Source organism: Trichechus manatus, unplaced genomic scaffold (assembly GCF_000243295.1).
Source record: "Trichechus manatus latirostris isolate Lorelei unplaced genomic scaffold, TriManLat1.0 scaffold00010, whole genome shotgun sequence".
Lineage (NCBI taxonomy): Eukaryota > Metazoa > Chordata > Mammalia > Sirenia > Trichechidae > Trichechus > Trichechus manatus.
The window spans coordinates 6,676,486-6,695,957 of NW_004443946.1; the positions used below are offsets into that span (position 1 = coordinate 6,676,486).

General features: G+C 40.1%; 1 protein-coding gene across 2 annotated transcripts in view; it reads right to left on the reverse strand.

Annotated features, from left to right (window-relative positions):
- Nucleotides 1–271: 271 nt before the first annotated feature.
- GCH1 (GTP cyclohydrolase 1) overlaps nt 272–19,472 on the reverse strand; it is a 75,288-nt gene continuing 56,087 nt past the window's right edge. The window contains exons 3-6 of one of the 2 annotated variants that reach the window (XM_004370881.2): nt 17,043–17,098; nt 7,909–7,940; nt 6,635–6,719; nt 272–5,685 (exon numbers count right to left, since the gene is read on the reverse strand). In XM_004370881.2, coding sequence (XP_004370938.1) covers nt 5,559–5,685; nt 6,635–6,719; nt 7,909–7,940; nt 17,043–17,098 — 300 coding nt within the window. In that variant the 3' untranslated portion in view covers nt 272–5,558. Of the gene's footprint in view, nt 5,686–5,818; nt 5,928–6,634; nt 6,720–7,908; nt 7,941–17,042; nt 17,099–19,472 lie in introns of those variants that run through there. The other variant, XM_023726206.1, reaches the window with a different exon arrangement.

The window sequence follows — 19,472 nt, forward strand, 5'->3', positions numbered from 1 at the left end:
TAGGATGTTGTTCTGTGTCATCAAGTTGATTTTCAACTTGTAGTGACCCTATGTGACAGTGTAGAAATGCCCCATAGGGTTTTCTAGGCTGTTATCTTTACGGAAGCAGATCACCAGGTCTTTCTCTCATGGAGCCACTGGGTTGGTTTGAACCACCAAGCTTTCCGTTAGCAGCCAATGACTTAACCGTTGTGCCACCACTGAAAAAGAGGAAGACCCTTCACAAGATGAACTGACACAGTGGCTGCAACAATGGGCTCAAACATACCTACTATTGTGAGGATGGCACAGCAACAGGCAACGTGTCATCCTGTTATACATGGAGTCACTATGAGTCAGAGCCGACTTGACAGCATCTAACAATAATAACAAATTTATATGGAAGTTCTGTTAACAAAATGTTCAAGCATTGACATAAGAAGTCACTCTCCTCGTGCATAGACAGTCAGATAAGATTTGGATAAGGTTTTTAAGTTCACCTGCTCCCTACTCACAGGTGAATTGACTTTCAGGAATAGGAAGAAATGAGACTCTAAGTGAGAAATTTTGCTCTGAGATGAGTGGTCCTTGATTAAAGGCACTTTCCAAATGACCAAGATAAGATAATCCTGTGGTCTCTGCCCGTCAGAATGGTTTTAAATTGATATTTATTCACTGTTGTTGTGGTGTGCCGTCAAGTCAATTCCAACTCACAGCGACCCTATAGGGCAGAGTAGAACTGCCCCATAGGTTTTTCCAAGGAGCAGCTGGTGGACTGGAACTGCCAACCTTTTGGTTAGCAGCCTGAGCTCTTAACCACCTCGCCATCAGGGCTACATTTATTTACTAGCTTTTTAATTTTCTATTCAATTTATCCCTAAATCTTAGAACAAAATGGCCCTGCAAAAAGAAAAATCTCCATAAAGAAAGTTACTAGTCAAGACAGAATATGCCTGTAAAGATTAGTATTCAGAGATGTATACTGTGAAATGCCACACAAAGACAAATCTGAAAAAAAAATTTCAGGTAGTCTATTTGTTCAGTGCATTTTCAAATGTGAAAGGAGCCAGGAAAAGGAGAGAGAAGAAACCCATATCCTAAAATCAGGAGAAAATCAGCTTTAAGTGCGGCAGCCTCAGGAAGGCTTCCCACGAGCCAGGCATTTCTTCAGAGGATTCCCTTAACACAGGCTCACAGTGCTCACCGACAGTCAAACCATGTCAACTGTCAAATCAGAGGAAAAGTGAATAGACGCATTAGGGCTGTGTCATGCCTGTGATAGATATTATCCCAACAGGACTTGTAAACAAGTCATAGCTACACCAATAAAAAAAACAACCAACCAACCAAACCCGTTGCTGTTGATTCCGACTCATAGCAATCCTATGAGACAGAGTAGAACTGCCCCCTAGGGTTTCAAAGGAGCGCCTGGTGGATTCGAAGTGCTGACCTTTTTCATTAGCAGCTGTAGCTGTTAACCACTGCACCACCAGGGTTTCCAGCTACACCATAAGGGAGGGAATAAAAGAAGCTGCTTAAAAACAGGACTGGTGTGTCACTTCCCTTCGCCATTCCAGATGGGCCAGAGTCTGGTATTCTTATTCAGAGGGTCCTGGAAATGTAGTGGAAGAAGCCAGGGGGTGGGGAAAACCCAAGTACTCCTGCATCCAACTCAAACCTTGGAATTGCCCAGGGACTGGCCCTCAGAGTGATGTCAAGTTTTTGTCAGATTCACTGTTTCCAGTCCTGTAATAACTCCTCCACCTTAACCAAAATCTTGGCAGCTAAGGAGTCTACCAGGCTGAAGTCAAGTAAGCCATGTGGTAAATGTTTTAAAACTGAAGCCTGTCCAGAAAGGACAGACCCAGGAAAAAGGAATGAACTCTTTTCAGTTCCTGGGAGGCTGGCTCTGAGTTATGAAAGACAGAAGAGAGCTGTGTCCAAGATGAAGGCCAGGGCAGGTACCAGACAGGCCTGGGTGGGAGTTTAAGGATGCAGAGAAGTGCTGAGGCGGAGAACAACCCTTCTCTCATCTGCTTAGCTGAAGTTTCACTCATCTGGGGAGCCACAGACATGCCAGCAATTGGACATTTCTTGCAGTAAACACAGGACTTCTCCAAAAGCAAATGTCCAAATAAAGTGTAAGGAAAATATGAGTGAGCGAGTTGATTCTGTAACTTTAAAGAGATTTAAGAACAGATCATTGCACCTTGATTCAAATAAACTGTAAAAAAAAAAAAGAAAAAAAAAATTATGAGACAAAAAGGGGAAATTAAATGCTGACTTGATATTGGATATCATAGAGTTATTTTTTGTGTGATAATGGCATTTAGTTATTTTTTTACATGCATTCCCTTCTTTCACATCGTCTGGAATATTTTTGGGTAAAATGCTGTCTGGGATTTACTTTGAAATAAGCCAGTGGAGATGGGAGAGAGGAAACAAGATGGCCATGAGTTTGGAATTGTTGAAGCTGGGTGAAGAATTGTGAGGGTTCATTATGCTAGTCTCTCGACTGTTGTACATGCATTATTTTTCCCATAATAAAAACTAAAATGAAAATGAAAATAAAGCAAGTGCTGCCTCAGGGAGGGTTGGGACTGTCAGGTATTTCTCTTTGGGTCTTACTCTCCTCAGCCCCCTCAGTGATGGGAAGGGGAGATCTGTGGTGAGAGTGAGGAAGCTGAACTCGTCTACTGGGACTTCCTCTTCTGCTCAACAGCAGCAGGAAGGCCCAAGCCCACCATGGTGAATCAGGTGTTTTGTGTTGGTGGAAAGCCTTCTTTACAACCTTTAGTGTCTGCAACTGCTCTTCCACTAAGTGACAAAACAAAGAACTTGGCCAATCTATATCAATTAAAAAGCCCAGCAGCAGCAACGTGAGTTTAGCTGAGCAGCTCATTGTCTTATTGAAACCTGTGAATAGTGGTTTTAGGGATGTCTTATGCTGGCAAGCATTCCTAGTTTGGGTGATTGGATTTACTACCCAATAATCCACAGGGTCCTCCAGGGAGCAGCAGGCCACTACAGTGGACTAACACATGGACACACTGACAACCAGCAAGGGCCTCTGCCTCAATGCAGCAGGGAAGAGAGGAGATGACCGCCCAGCAGAGAGAAGGACAAGGTCACTGACACAAGACAGAAAAGAGGCAGCAAAACCTACTGCACCTACTTGGAAGTTTTGCTGTGCCTCTCTCTTCCCTAGTGGGAGAAGGAAAGCCTCATCCTCTGCCTGCACTGCCCGGCTCCCTGCCCTGGCGCACTCCTCCTTCCCCAACAGTTGCCACAGCAGTACCACTTTCCAGGAGGCTGCAGGTACTATAACAGGCCTTGGACAAGCAAGGATCCAAGGGCCACTCAGCTTCCTCACTCTTCCAGATCTTCCCTTCCCGCTACTGACCAGAAGGTGAGGAGAGTAACACCCAGACCAAGCCAGAGAAACTGTCAGAGCCCGAGACTGATCTGCATGGACACTGGGATGCATATTCTAATAGCTTGATGGCTGTGAGGAGCCCTTATGATTGGTATCTTTGCAAAAACAGAATAAAGTTAAAATAACCAGGTTAATTGAGATATGTATACTGGTGGCTCAAAAAGAAACGACTTTCACAAGAACAAAGTGACAGCACTTTAATAATTTAAACAGAACCAACTTCAGGAACATACATACACATACATAAAATTCAAACAATTTAATCGAACAGTGTATTTAAATACATTAAATTTCTAAAAATCTCAAAAAAATGACTCAAGGTCATGAATATGAAAAGGTAATTTTGAAGTACTACAGACCACAGTAAAATAAATAAGGTAATTACTTTGCAACCAATAAGAGAACAGACTGCAAATACATTAGATCTTTATGAGAAGACTTCTAGGAAATGTCAGAACAAAAGAGTCATTAAAAAGGAATATAAATGATCTCAGAAAGATAAATTTATAGCTAACAATTTCTTTGGTCCTCTAAGTCACATCTGTTTTTACTTATATGTTTAAATATTATGCAGGATAACATTTATACCATGTTCAATTTAAAGAAGAACTCAGAATCAACCAATACTCTACAAATTCCAAATATAGAAAAGGCTAGAAAATATTAGAAGTAGGGAAGAATTAAAAACCAAAAACAAAGACACCTCTGCCATCTTGCCCCATCATAAGCCAAATGACATCAAAGTGGCAAAGGTAAGACTTAACAGAACTTCCAAAGTTAAATCAATTCTTCTTAAGGTAATGGGATAAATCTGAAGAGTACTATGTTGACCAAATAAGAGACTTCCCTGTGGAATTACTGTATTTGTACTTTTGCAAGAGCTGTTTTGTTTTGTTTTAATTTGGCCCACACTGCCCCAGTGAAGGAAATTTTATGATAATCAGTAATAAGGCAACAGCTTCCTAGACTAAAATACCTATATCACCTGTACAGAGTTACACTGAAGACTAAACCCACAGGGACCACATGGAAAACCAGTACCATAGGTTTCCTGGTACATTTTCACAAACACCAACAATACAGCTTTCATAGAACAGTAGACAACTCTCAAAATGCAGTCTACAATTAGTTCATTCTATATTCTCTCATGTTCATGGAAGCTATGGTTCGGCAGACCCCAAAATGATGGACACCCTTAAAAATTTCTGGAAATATTTAGAAAAATATGTGACAAGATTTTAAAAAATGTTCTGAGGCATCTACATGGAACACGCAAAGTAAACACCCAAGGAAATTCTGAAGGTAAAACTGTGAGGACTAGTTATTTGCAATGTCAGTACTAAGTCTTATAAACTAATGGCTTTCAAAGAAAGGCAAAAGTACCTACACTCTGAATGGTGTGATGTTCCCATCAAGGCACAGAGAGTTAAATGTCTAAATCCCTGTATGTTGACATGAGAATACACCATAAACAACTCCAGGAACTAATTTCCTGTACATGAGCTAAGAAAGAATAAAAGGTAGAAATGTGCCTTTTTAACTCACGGTAAAACCCAAAGTACGGCTATTCCACCACTTTCCATTGGTGACTAACATTACAACTTGGTATTTAAAAAATAAATATATGTTTTAAAAAATCATCACTGGTGGTTTAGTAAACATGATTACAGTAGAGCCGGTTGGACTTGATTCACAGAGCAATGTTGCACACTGTACATAAATTATTTTCAGCACTTTTTTGTTTGGAAAGGACAAAACAGTGTAACGGCTAGAGCTCTCGCCCATTCCCAACACTCCTATGCCTAAGTGTCAAATTACCACACTATTGCAATCAAATACATTAATTCTTCTCCTTTCCCAGCACCCTCAGGTTATCGGAATGGCAGTGGTTTTGTGCACAGAACTTACGCTATTGCAGTTCACTTTAACGTCAACACTAAAACTGGCAAGAATAAAGTAGAGGGCTCACCCCTTTATAAATTATTTTTATTTGACTTGCTATAAATAATTCTTAAACACAATTAGTGACAAGGAATAAAGTTCACATCTGTAACAACTAAAAATGGAATGTACAAACAATTAAGACCAGACAAACAATGCCACTAGCAGTTGGATCTGCAAAGCACATGGCCCACGCTGCAGTTCAGCTCCTAATGAGAGTTAGAAACTCTTCCCGAGTCTTTGGGTCTTCCCGGAACACGCCCAGCATCGTGCTGGTCACGGTTTTGCTGTTCATTTTCTGTACCCCTCGCATTACCATACACATGTGTCTACAAAACAAGACAGCAAAGGTGGTTTAAGGAGTAGACAGGTGCTGGTTTGGTTTTTAAAACAAAAAGCAGGCCAAAACATTCATTTCATTTTACAGTTACCAAATGTGTCAAAATATCACACTTCTTAGACAAATTGGATCTGATTTTTTTTTTTTTTTTTTAACTTTTCTTTGTCTTATTCTTTTCAGTGGTTAAGTCCTTAATGCATCCAGCAGAAGGGAAAACATGGAATTTTCATCCTGGGTGAAAATGACATAAAGTATTTACAGAGATACATAATTTCTAAATAAAAGGAAATTCACTTGATTCACCTTCATTGCCAAAACAGTATGATGCTAGCTTAGGTGTTCAGAGAATATTCAAGTGTGCTGGCCTTGCCAGGCAGAGTCTCCATAATGGTGATCACAGTGAGTCTCGGTTGGCAACCTGGTGAAGTCAGACAACATATCCAGGACAGAGCTCATGCCACACCGGTAGAATGGACGGAAACTTTGCCCACAGGACGTGTGCAATTCTCATAATTCATTCTAGCTTAAAGAAGTTTCTTCACTTGGTCTTTGTACCAATTCTTAGTTTTCTCTAGTTTATTTTTTAAATGTATGAAAAAATATTACAAAAACTTGGCTTGGAACGATAAAGAGCTAAAGAAACCAAGAGAAGACATATAACACTACTGGTTGTGCAAACTACTGCACCGAAGCTTAAGACTCCCTACACCTCCACACGACCCCCGCAACATACACACAAAAGTCTCCCATGCCCTGCTTCCTACATAAGTCCCACCATAAATTAAAGGTAAAAGGACTTTACTCTCAGAGACAGAAACCAACAGTGATGGCGTCAATTGGGTAGCATCACCCACTGCTAGAAAAAGGGTGCAGCACTAAATATCAAGATCATTTTTCCTGCACCAGTATGACATTACTGGAGACAGGTACAGACTTACGTTGCTTCAACCACCACCCCAACTCCAGCAGGTTGCAAGGCTTCTGTGATGGCCACGGCTATTTGTTTCGTAAGGCGCTCCTGAACTGTGGATGCGACAAGGAGCTTAGTGCACAAGTCTCACACAGACCAAACCAAAGAAAACCAAATCCATTGCCATCGAGTTGATTCCGACTCACAGCAATGCTATGGGACAGAGTAGAACCGCCCCATAGGGCTTCCAAGGCTGCAATCTTTATGGAAGCAGACTGCCACATCTTTCTCCCACAAGCACCTGGTGGGTTTGAACCGACGACCTTTTGGTTAGCAGCCGAGAGCTTAACCATTACGCCACAAGGGCTCCTTCTGACACAGACAGATGCCTGAAAACGCTTTTTCGTTTTTTCAAGTCTAGGATATTTGAAATCTTAAAAAGCTGACTTCTGTGACATTTAATACCCAAGACCCACCAGCTTTTACCAGTTTGCTTTGTCTACTGACTGGGCCAAAAGGAGGCCTCTGTTCAGGTCCCCACCTGTATCTTCAGGTGCAGTGCAGGTGCTGAAGAGATGTCAGCATCAGTTGGAGGAAGGGATTAGAATGGCAATTGTTTCTTATGCGTGCAATAAAACCAACAGAATATTGGTAACAAGCACCTCCAGGGAGGTAAAGTACAGCAAATAAATAAATAGCCTGAAACGGGATTAAGAGGCTAAAGTCCAATTATTAAATTGTACTTGCAGCAATGGTGAAAACCATTTAACCTAAATAATGCAGCTCCTATGCTGAACAAAACAACTTGTCTTTGAATACAGACAAGAGTGTTTACTGCAGCATCGTACCCCCTCAAAGCTGACAACATCCTCAAATGTCTATCAGAGCAGGGACTGGTTAAATCAAGTTGAGGCACAGCCATACGAAGGAATGTTGAACAGCCATCAGAATGAATGAGGTAGTTTTGTGTATGTGCGAAAACGTGTTTAAGATTTGCTGAGTGAAAAAAAGTAGGGAAAGAAGAAAGCGTAACCCGGTATGTATAATTTGAGCCCGTTTGTGTTTAAATATAATAAAAATTAATTGATTTTTAAATGTTGGTATATGCATAGAAGAAATGTAGAGGAATGTGCAAATATAACTGATTTATTTTGGGGGCTTGATACATAGAAGACTTTTATATTCCTATTTTTAATTTTTATAAGGCATGTTAGTATACTTGTAATAAGAAAAGAAAAAAATACTTTTTATATAAGACAAAAACACTTTTATAAAAGAAAAATAAGGATTTTAAAAGTTTACCTTGTAATCTTCTACTATAGATTTCTACAATCCTAGGAAAGAAAAGAATAGTTTTAGTTAATCATAAATTGAAGCAAACCCTGTAAGGCTTCCTCATGAGACAAAAACTTTGTTGAAGCAATTCTGGGGTGAGGGTGGAGAATTAATGCTTATTATTCCTGAAGAGGACAGACAGACATAAGAGCCACAGGTAAATGAGAGAAGACCTAAAGGAGACCACCAACCACCACACCTAGTGGTGCTTCCTCGTGTCCCCAAAGAGAGAGATTTTAAAACTCTCCAAGTGTAAAAATCACTTACACAATTAGAAATAAGTAACAAAATTTTAAAGCTCCCAAGTGATTAGTTTTAAAGCAAGTCTCCTGTTCTAATGAATCATATTGTTTAATCAGAGCTTAAAGTTCAAGTTAAAAATAAAAAGACTTTGTCAATAGCAGACCACCCTCAACTACTACAGCAACTCAACCTATTAGAATAATCAGATTAGAACTGACTACAGACTCCTCAGACATCTCTTTGTAAGATAGGTTCTGTGAGTATTCAATATGGTCAACCCTCAGAATAAAAGTCACCTGATCTCAGCTTATCCCACAGTCTGTCACGTGCCAAAGTTTCCCCTTTGAACATCTCTAACTCCAGTTGTGAAATGTAAAAATGGCCCTGAGAATTACCCATTTGAGGATGACAATTCACATTTCACTGGCTAGTAAATTTTATACTGCCAGGACATTGAGGGCATTTTCTTTAAAATGTGGCCTTGAAGTCATGAACTGGGACTCGGTTTAGGGATCATCTCCCCTGTGAGGCATTTTCTGGCTCTTCCCTCCACTATTCCCCTCAGATAAAACTGAAAACTGCTCCTTTATTCCTGTTATAGCCAACGAAGTCAGTAACAAGTACGCCACCCTCTTTACCACTTAACTGAGAGCTTCCTGAAGGCAGAGCCATTCTGAATCTTCTTTGTGCTCCCAGTTGGTATGCAATAAAGTATCAAAGGAGTACAATTATGTGTTTTTATTTTGAACAACAGCAACAACAACAAAAAAAACAGAATGGATGGTTTCTAAGCCCTTAGATACAAAATGTGTCATATTTATTGTTGGGTCAAATTTCTGTGTACATTACTTCTGATCTTTTTTCAGGTAATTACTTTCTGTTATACAAGTAGGCTTCTTGTTGTGAGCTGCCATGAAGTCAGCCCCCAACTCATGGTGACCCCATGCACAATCAGATCAGACCGTTACGATCCACAGGGTTTTTACTGCCTGATTTTTTGAAGGTCACCAGGGCTTTCTTCCTAGTCTTAGTCTGGATGCTCCACTGAAACTTGTTCAGCATCACAGCAACACACAAGCCTCCACTGACAGATAAGTGGTGGCTGTGCTTGAGGCGCATTGGTTGGGAATCCAGCCTGGGTCTCCCACATGGAAGGAGAGAATTCTATCACTGAACCACCACTGCCTATACGAGTAGGCAGATAACATCAATCAAAAAAAAAAAAAAATCGTAATGTATTTCCTCTGATATTCATTTCTTTTTCTCAAGTAGAATTTCGGGTACACTATTAGACAACAGTGGTGATATTGAGCATCCCTGCTTTGCTCCAGAGTTTAACAGGAATGCCTCTAATATTTTACCACTGCCACAGTGCTTGCCTGTTTGCAGTAGATAGCCACCCTCATGCCAAAGGAGGATTAGTCATGCAGATGTGTACTGAGTGCCTGCTATGAATATAATTATGTGGTGAACACGGTCCTTATGCTCATGGAATTTATAATTTCTTATTCCTAGTTTATTGGTTTTCTTTTCTTTTTCTAGTCAGGAGTAGGCGTTGGACTTATTTTATCTTTTCAGCTTTAATCATATGGTTTCCCTGAATTTATTTTTTAAAAATCTTTATTTCACCCTCATTCTTAAAAGATAATTTGTTGAGAGGTATTTGTTGGGAATAGAATTCTAGGCTAACACTAAAATTTATCTGTTTTCTGCTTTTCAATATTGCTGTCGGGGAAACAGTTGTCAGTCTAATTGTGATTTCCTTGCAGGTAACTGATACTTTCTCTGTGGCTGCTTTTAAGATATTTCAGTATGTGTATTTCGGCACAATGGTTAAGAGCTCAGCCGCGAACCAAAAGGTTGGCAGTTTGAATCTACCAGTCGCTCCTTGGAAACCCTATGGAGCAGTTCTGCTCTGTTCTATAGGGTCACTATGAGTTGGAATCGACTTGATGGCAGCAGGTTTGGGGTTTTTTTTTTTTTTTTTTTGGTGGTGGTGGTGTTCTTTTGGCAATCTATTTCCATAAAGATTACAGCCAGAAAAACTCTATGGAGCAGTTCTACTCTGTAACATATGGGGTTGGGGGTTGCCATGAATTGTGGGCCAACTTGACAACAATGAACAGCAACATTCTGCTGTTTACTATGTTGTGTCTAGGTGGGGATTTAATTTTATTTGTCCTGCTTGGGATTCATTAGGCTTCCTGAATATGACTGATATTTTTCATGTGTTCTGAAAAATTTTTCCCGCCATTATTTTCTCTGATGTTACATCCTTCCCATTGCCTCTCTTATCTCCAGGAATTCAAACTAAATGCATATTAGTTGTCCATGTCTCTTAAATTCTCATTTTTTTCCACTTGTTTCTCTCTGCTGCAGTGTATGCAATTTCTTCAGATCTTTCTTTCAGTTCACTATTTTCAGCGTGCCTAGTCTGCTATTTAGAGTACTGGGTTTTTGCTTCACTTATTTATTTTGATAAGTTATATTTGGTTCTTTTTTCAGATCCGCATGGTCAATTCTGGAAGTTTCTTATTCCTTGGTCAAACTTTCAATAGTCTTATTTTTTTTAATACACTTGTTTTATAGTCTGTCTCAGGTAACTCCAGTATCCATTCTTTGTCCATTTCTTTCAGCTGACTCTGACTCATGGTGCCTTGTTTTCTTTTACTTTTGGTGATCTCATGTTCCTTGGACTTTACTTGTGCAAATTTTTTGAAGACCGTAAATAAAGTGCATTTTTTTCAGAGAACATGGGCTTGTATCTGCTAGATGCCTGGAAGGACTACTTACTTGGAGCCGTTATATTTTTATTTATTAATTATTATTATTATTATTGAGAGCCATTTTAAACTAAATTATCATCTTGGATTTTTTGAGGACCACACAAGTAATGTGAATTTTGACCCCAAACCCTTGTGAATTCATGCCTATGGATTCTTTTTCGTGCTCTCCCCAAAACAAGGCTAATAGGTATCTCCCTTGACTAAGGGTAAGGCTGGGAGGCCAGGGCCTAGACTTTGGCTCTAGCATTGGCTAATTCCAGAGGATTCTCACTGGAACTGCCTTATGTTTTCTGCTAGTGTGTTAAATGGTCACACACATCTTATCTTGGTATTCTGTACTATGAGGGATGTCATTTAGCATCTAGTTCACCATACTCCTAGAATTCAGTAGTTGTCATAGATTATAATTTAAACCATTCCTGTATTCTTGAAGTAAACTTCCCCGGGCCATGATGAAAATAGTACTTCCACCAGCCTGTTGGATTGGGTTTTTTAGCATTTAGTATTTTTACAACTACATCTCTAACTGAGAATAGTCTTTATTTCTCTTAAAATTGTCAGGCTTTATTATTAGGAATAGGCAGCTTCATCAAATTAATAGTGTAGCTTTCCAGGTTTTTCTATGTTCTTGAATTATTCATACAATATGGGAATTAGCAGTCACTTTAAAGTTTGAAAGAATACGTATAAAATTGCCTGGGTTGAGCCCTTCTCTCCCCTCCACCAACATTAATTTTACTTTTTCTAATAGTTATGAGTTTATCCATGTTTTCTAATTCTTGGTTCATTTTCTCTCTCCCTCCACCTTTTAAAAATTTTATTTTAAAACATTTTGTGTTTGAAGCATGTTCTACCTTGCTTCTTATTTTTAATTTTAGTGATTTTTTTTTTTTTTTTAATTATAATGGGGCCATGGTTGGATACTGGTTTTAACAACTTTATTTAAATAGTTATTTACTGGTCTTATAACATCGATCCTATGCCAGGTCGTCCGTTTTCTCTTTTGCTTTATGTAGCATGTTTTCTCTCTCTTCTTCCTTCTGACAACTAGAAAAGTAATCTGGTGACACTCTTGCAGGAAGAACCCATGGATGGTATCATTTAACCACTGCAAATCTTAAAGAGTATTTTTGATGACTTCATATAACTTGACTATACTCGACACCAGGCTGCAAATTCTCAAGTGTGATAGAGCAAAGGGCATGGGATGAATAGGAACAGATGGAGCCAGATCAGTGAGACTTGCCTGCTCAAGTAAGGAGTTCGAACTTTATCCTTACAGCTTTTAAGATATAAGCAGCAATGTGATCAAATCCACAATTTAAAAGAAAACATCCTAGCAGCATGAGGGCACATTTGGAGATTAGAGGCAGGACGGATTTAGGAGTCTAACACTTAATCCAGGAGAAAGATAAGAAAGGCCCGACAGACGGCGGCAGGCAGCAAGGACAGCAAGAAGGCAGCATAGTAACAGATAGAAGTGGGGTGCTGCAGGAGGTTAGTGGGTCTCACTCCTTTCCCAAAATATACTGCAGATGCAACAAAGATTTAAATAGAAAAATGAGGCCATGAAAGAACTAAAAACAATGAATTTGTGATTACATAAAAGTTTTAAACCTCTTTAGCAAGAAATACTACTATAAAACAAAATCAAAAGACAAATGACAAGCTCGGAAAAATTATTTGCAGCACCTGACCTGACTACTTTCACCTCCAAAGAGCCCGTGCAAATCAGTAATAAAAAGACAAGTAACCCAATGGAAAAATTACCAAAGGCTAGGAACAAGACATTTTCTGAAAAGATTCAACTTCACTCTACTAAACAAATGCAAATTAAGACAATAAATATCATTCTTCATTTATCAGTTTGGCAAAGATTTCAAAGTGTGATGAAATTCAGTGTTGGCAAAAATGTGGTGACACACACAATCTTTATCTGCTATTAGAGTTTAAATTGGTATGATCTTTGTGGAGGGCGATTTGGTAATATAAAAAATCCATCTACCCTTAACCCAGCAGGTTCCGTTCTACTATTTTACAAAACCAAAACAAAACCCACTGCCGTCAAGTCAATTCCGATTCATAGTGACCCTATAGTACAGAGCAGAACTGCCCCATAGGGTTTCCAAGGCTGTAATCTTTATCAAGCAGACTGCCACATCTTTTTCCCTCGGAGTGGCTGGTGGGTTCCAACCACTGACCTTTGGGTTAGCAGCCAAGCACTTAACCGAAGGGCTCCTTAATTTATCTTACAGGTAAGATTAAAAAGTATGCAGAGATAATATGTAAAAAGATATTCACCGAAGTATTTTTTTTTCTTTTTCGGCAATAGTCTCAAACTGCAAACTCTATTTATCTATATCAAAGGCTGGTTGAATGAATTATGCTAATTAATGAAAGATACTATGTAACCATTAAAAGGAACTTGGACTTTTTGGGCTGAAAGGTGTTGAAAGAATTTCATAGTATTTTAAACTAAAAAAAAAGAAAGCATGTTGTAGTACAGAATAGAGGGTGTGCTCTCCCATTTTTTTTGTTCTGCTAGTTTTAAAGAGCTATATGTTTGTGTTTGCATAGAAATTTTCCAGGAGGATAATGAAAAAGATCTCCAGTTTTAACTTTGGGAAATGGAAATAGGAAAGAAAAACTTTCACTTTACTCACTCACTTGTATTTAAAGTTTAACTGGTGAGTATATTACTTTTATAATAGATAGGGGTGGGGTAGGAATGTTCCCTCTGTAATCTAATGACCACTCTCATTTCTATCTCCCAGTCACCCCTGCCTAAATCCCTTACTGCCATCATTCAACCTAGTCCCTATCCACTGGGATATGCCTTGCTCCTACCCTCTTATTTGCCTTTGCTTATTCACTAACTAACTCAGAGAAGTCCTGGTGGCATAATAGTTAAACGCTCGGCTGCTAACTGCTAACCAAAAAGTGGAGGGTTCAAATCCACCAACCACTCAGTAGGAGAAAAAACCTGGTAATGTGCATCCATGAAGACTATAGCCTAGAAAACCCTATGGGGCAGTTCTACTCTGTCCTAAAGGGTCAATATAAGTCGGAATCTACTCGACGGCACACAACAACAGAGGAATTTCTCCCTTTTAGAATTCTGCTCATCCCTCCACCTGTGGGTCTCTTTAACACTGTCTGGTGGCAGCCATCTTGACTCCTCTGAACTGGGAGCTCCCAATTAGGCATTACTGTGGCACTTTCTTGCTGCCTGTACTGTTGGTCCTCCTTGAGGGTAGTGGCTGTGTCCTACTTCTCTCCAGGTGACACAGGAGCTGGCACAGTGCCGTTTCACAGTAGGTACTCAATAAAGAGATTAACTGTGGCTACCCAAGGCTCTACAGTTCTAAATTCAAGATTTAATTATGTTCACTCCATTATTCTAAGGCAAGAAAACTAACACATATTAAATGGATTTTCAGCAACAAAAGGAATTTCTATTCAATTGAAGTTTACTCTAGAATTCTACTAAGTTGAACCAGATCAACTCACTTCTGGCATTTTCTTGCTACTTAAGGCTCTACTGTTTGATATTTGACTTCACTGGCACTGAAAGGTCATTCGTTTAAAGTCAAGCATATAGTAAACTTCACATACAAGATTAAAATGAACATCGAAGTTTTGCCAAGACATTCAGCTTTCTTTGATTTTTAATCTTCATTCCCTAAATAGTCTTTCTTCTTATGAGGAATAAGCAGTTCATTTAATAGACTCTTTCTTCAATTTTTTTTACAAAATATCTGACGTACACTCAGTTCTTTGGTTTTAGTGCTCCACTTTTTTTTTTTTTTTTAAGTGTTAATCCTATTAGTGGAAGGTCAAATTCCCAATCCAATAATCAACTTCTTTGTATTGTTTCATAAAGCTGAATTACTTGAGATCTTTTCTTTCCTGTAGCCAAAGATTATTCCCTTCTACTTGGGAGTTGCCGTTTATTTCATGATCTCATTGGATCACTCTACAATCCATTTCCCATAAAGTGTTACCCATTGTATACACAGCATGGTCTTCTACCAGAAAAAAACCAAAGCAGTTGCTGTGGCGTTGATTCTGACTCATGGCTACCCCATGTGTGTCACCGTAAACTATGTTCCATAGGGTTTTCAGTGGCCAATTTTTCAGAAGTATATTGTCAGGCTTTCTTCCAAGGCACCACTGGGTGGTTTCGAACTGCCAAGCTTTCAACTAGCAGCTGAGCACTTGACTGTGCCACCCAGGGGCTCTGTGGTCTTCTAGAGAAGGTCTAATATGGAATAATAAATACAACATGGAAACTACCCAATACACCTTTTACATAAGGACAGGCATCAGCAGTGTCAGAATTTCTATATGGCAAAGGTGTGCTGGCAAGCTTGCTAGAAAGGGGAGCACCAGGGGACTAGGCCTAAAGCTATTTGCACAGCAAGCACACTGTTTCTACTTAGACTATATTAATAAACAGTAAGAATAACAAATTTTAGTAAGGACACTTTTACTCACAGTTGATATGAAAAAGATTTTATTTATTATTATTTAGGAGTAAATTATTGGGGAAAGAGGTGCTAACAGTAATTCTAGCAGGATTAATTACTCCGTCATCACCACCACCGCAACCCATTTCTAAGCCACCCCTTGGCACTGCCACTGGGTACAGATCACAGAAAGAAGCCAGTGAAGCAATCACAGCCACCATATAATATTATCCTTTCATGGTGCCTGTCTGGTGGTAAGGTTGCTGGACAGAATGAGGTTGGAAACTGAAGAAGTTAAATTTCTCTCTTCTACTCACTTTCTCCTCAATTCCTGGAGGAAATGAATGAGAAAGTTGAAGTGAAAACAAAGTAAAAGAACAGCTGTGGAGGTCAGCTGTCAGCTTGCTGCAGTATTTACAGATTCCAAGAGAGAACTGAAAAAGATCAGGACCACCACTGCAGGATCGTGATGAATGCCATGTCCAAATGGAAAAACAGCAGGATCACATCAGGACCACAGAATAGTCAGTTGGTCGCAAAGAGTCAATTGTTCCAATTTTAATTAAATCACTATAACCTCTATCAAGTTATTCAAACTTAGCTTGATTTATTTAAAAAATAAAAACAGGGCTGGAGGACCCTTGACTCTATGTTCAGTGCCTATCCCTTCATTTTGTTTTTAACACTCACTCAACATATGCACACTCACATACACACACACACCTCTACCAATATTTCCCTATCACACAGGACATACTAAGTCTATACAAAGAAATTACAACAAAAAGGGATACTTAGAGGCAATAAAATATTGGTGGGTAGGGTAGGGCCTATCAAGGTTATACAAACACTGACTCTCAAGTTGATTTCCAGGCAAACACAGATGACCACATATGTATATCACCCCTCCTTCCTAAAACTCACATAAAAATGGTGGTAAAGGAATTTATTTTTAAAGGCATAAATTTACAAGGATAAAGAATGGAAAAGAAAACTGTAACAGAAAAGAGAGAAATAGAAGAAAGGAGAGAACACTGTCTTGGAGTACAGCTGAGCAAAGTCAAGGAAGGCACAGCCCTGTGTCTGCAGAGGCAAAGAAACTAGACATGAATTGACTAGCCCTGCAGGACCCCAGAGAGATGCCCAGAGGTACCAAAGTACAGTGGAAGGTAGGATAGAAGCTGGAGGTCCCTGCAAACAGTGACTTGCAGTTAGACCCCTGCCCACTATTTCCTCTCCCACCCCTCACTATTAGCTAACCGCCCTTTAAGGGGACGGGCTGACCTGACTGTAACCTTGAGTCCTCTTCAGTCAGTGAAGGCTCTACAGAGAAAGACGTGAGTTAAGACTTCAAGAATGTGCCCTGGAAAAAGTGACAGGAGGTGGGGGTGGAGGCAGGCAATAGGAAAGTGAGACAAAAAGGGCATTTATATTTCAGGGCCTCTGAGTCTTTTGCCTCTACGACTATATATTTTAAGTAGCAATGAGAGTTCCAAGTTAGATAGATCTGTGCTGGTGAAGACAGAAATCCTTATGAGATTTTCACCGTATAGGGGCAGGTCCTATAAACCTTTTTTCCTATTCAAAACACAGTCATACTTACCTCGCAAGCTTACTGAGGCCAAGGACTTGCTTGTTAGGAAGATAGCCAATATGAACCTTCGGAGAAGAGAGAGAAATCATGAGCTATGTGAAAATATGTCACTTCTTTCTGGCAGAATAAGAAAATATAGGAAGAATATAGTACACTCGTATATAATTCATCAAAATGAAAATGTATCTTTAAAAATCTTGAAGCATTTAGACTCAGAAAATCAAGCACTTACCTAAGCATTTTTAAAATTACATGAATGCAGAAAAAGGGAAATATATGAGAATCTGTCTATTAATCAAATAACAATTTTTAAAACATACTCTGATATTTCCTGGTGAAGTTAAAAACTCTTGATATAAATCTGAAAGTCTTTCCTCTACTGAAGGGGGAAACATTTTCAAGAAAATGAAAATGATCCTGTAGCAACATTATAATGTATCCAGGAAAGCCTCCTATGAAGGGCAGAAATTGTAAATATAAATATTGCCACTCCACCCATCACAGTGGCATTAAAAGCCCCACCAGAGTCCTGTCGCACAGAAGGTCTCCCTGCCCTTTGTTGTGCTTGGTTGTCCCATTTCTAAGCTGCTAGAGGTCACTCTCTTCCTGACAGCTACCACCATGACTCAGCAAAACCTGGATCCTCAGAATTACATTCTTACAGAACCTACTATAAGACAAAGCCATTTCTATAATACTTAAAAAGTATTGGCTAATATTTAATATGTAAATGTTACCTCTTCTTGAGGCAAGCATTAAGTTTGAGAAAACATTAGTTCCCTAAAAAGGCTAATAAGGTAAATGCTCATTTGTAAGTGATCAGCTAACCCTGTATCAAATTATCAACTCAGTTGCATCATGGTTTGCCAATATTTGTTTCATTTGTTCATCTAATATTTACTGTACATTTTTATAATTGTAGTAATCAGTAGCGATGTTTTATTCTCCATTAGCACTATGCTTTAAAGGTTTGAGAATCCCACCTCATCGCCTTGCTAGTCAGCAGGAAAAAGTAAAGAAACACCTGAAGGTTGAGGAGGTGGGAACAAGATGGCACAATAGTCAGTAGTCCCTGCTTCCGGTGGACACTCTTACAACTAAGACCCGAAAAAACAAGTGAATTGATTATATATGGCAATCTGGGAGCCCTGAATATCAAAGGTAGAGTTGAGGAACCGGACTGAGTGGCAGGGTGAGGGAGAGGGTTCGGAATCAGTGAGGAGTTGCCAGACCTGACCCGGCGAGGGCCTAAGCCCTTCAGGCTTGATCAGCTTGGGGATGAGCAGTGAGGTAGGCAAGCAGCGGTGCTCAGGAGGTGTGGAAAATGCCCTCAGGAGAGACCCAGAGCCAAACAGTCTACAAGGCCACCCAGAACGAGAGAGAAGCAGTCCCGGATTGGCGAAAGATAAGTACCTGCATACTACATGCATCAAAAACAGCCCCCTTAGGGAAAAACCTCTCTCCCATTTACCTCCCCATTCCCTGCTCTGCACTGGGTCCCAGACTGGCTTCAGCAGTTGCCAAGTCCCCTGGGCCGGAAGTAGGATCTGTCACATGCCTGGAGCCATTCTCCTTGCCTTGGAGAGTGAACAAACAGAGGAAAAAATAAACTTCCGGCTTCCCTAAGCCAGGAACAAAGAGTAGGCACAGCTCCTTTGCCTAGGCACAGGCATAAGGGATCCATGGACTTTGAGTGCTTTCCCCCTTCATAGACTTGTGTGGGCCCATCTCAGCAGTGTAGGCCCTCATTACCGTAGTACAACAGGGTATATACCAGAAGTCTAACTTCAACTGTTTCAGCTGGGAAGTGATAGTTTCTTGACATTTGACACTGCTCTGCCCATTAAGCAGGGTCTTCACCTACCCACATCAGGGGCCTGATGACCGGTGGCTCCACCCATGCCACTTGGCCAACTGCAAGAGGGGCCCATAAGAGGTGCCCCCCAGTCCTTACACCCAGCAGCATTACATGCTCATAGTCCAGCTGCGAAACCCACCCACCTATGCGCTCTAGGAAACAGGGACACGCCTTCCTCCTGAACACTCAGGCGGCCGTCAGCCCCCTGCCTCGCTCAGAGTGTGTCCCCCTGCTGCAGCCAGATGCCTGTGCCTACACCAATCACCCATGCCTGTCTAGGACTGTTAAGTGAGAGCCTACACCACACACTTGGTGTCTATCTACCTGGCCACCTGAGCTGAATCCATACAGGAGGAGTGGGCAGACTCCTGACCTCACATACCTAGTAACAGATCTAACCACCTAGCAACAGGACATTACAGATTCAACGATGCCAATAATCAAACTAGGTCATAAGAGCAGCCTATTTGGGCATACAAAACAAAACAAGAAGTTAGGACACAGTAAGCAAACATAAAATAAATAAATATAATAATTTATTGATGGCTCGGAGACAACAGTCAAAATCAAATCACATAAAG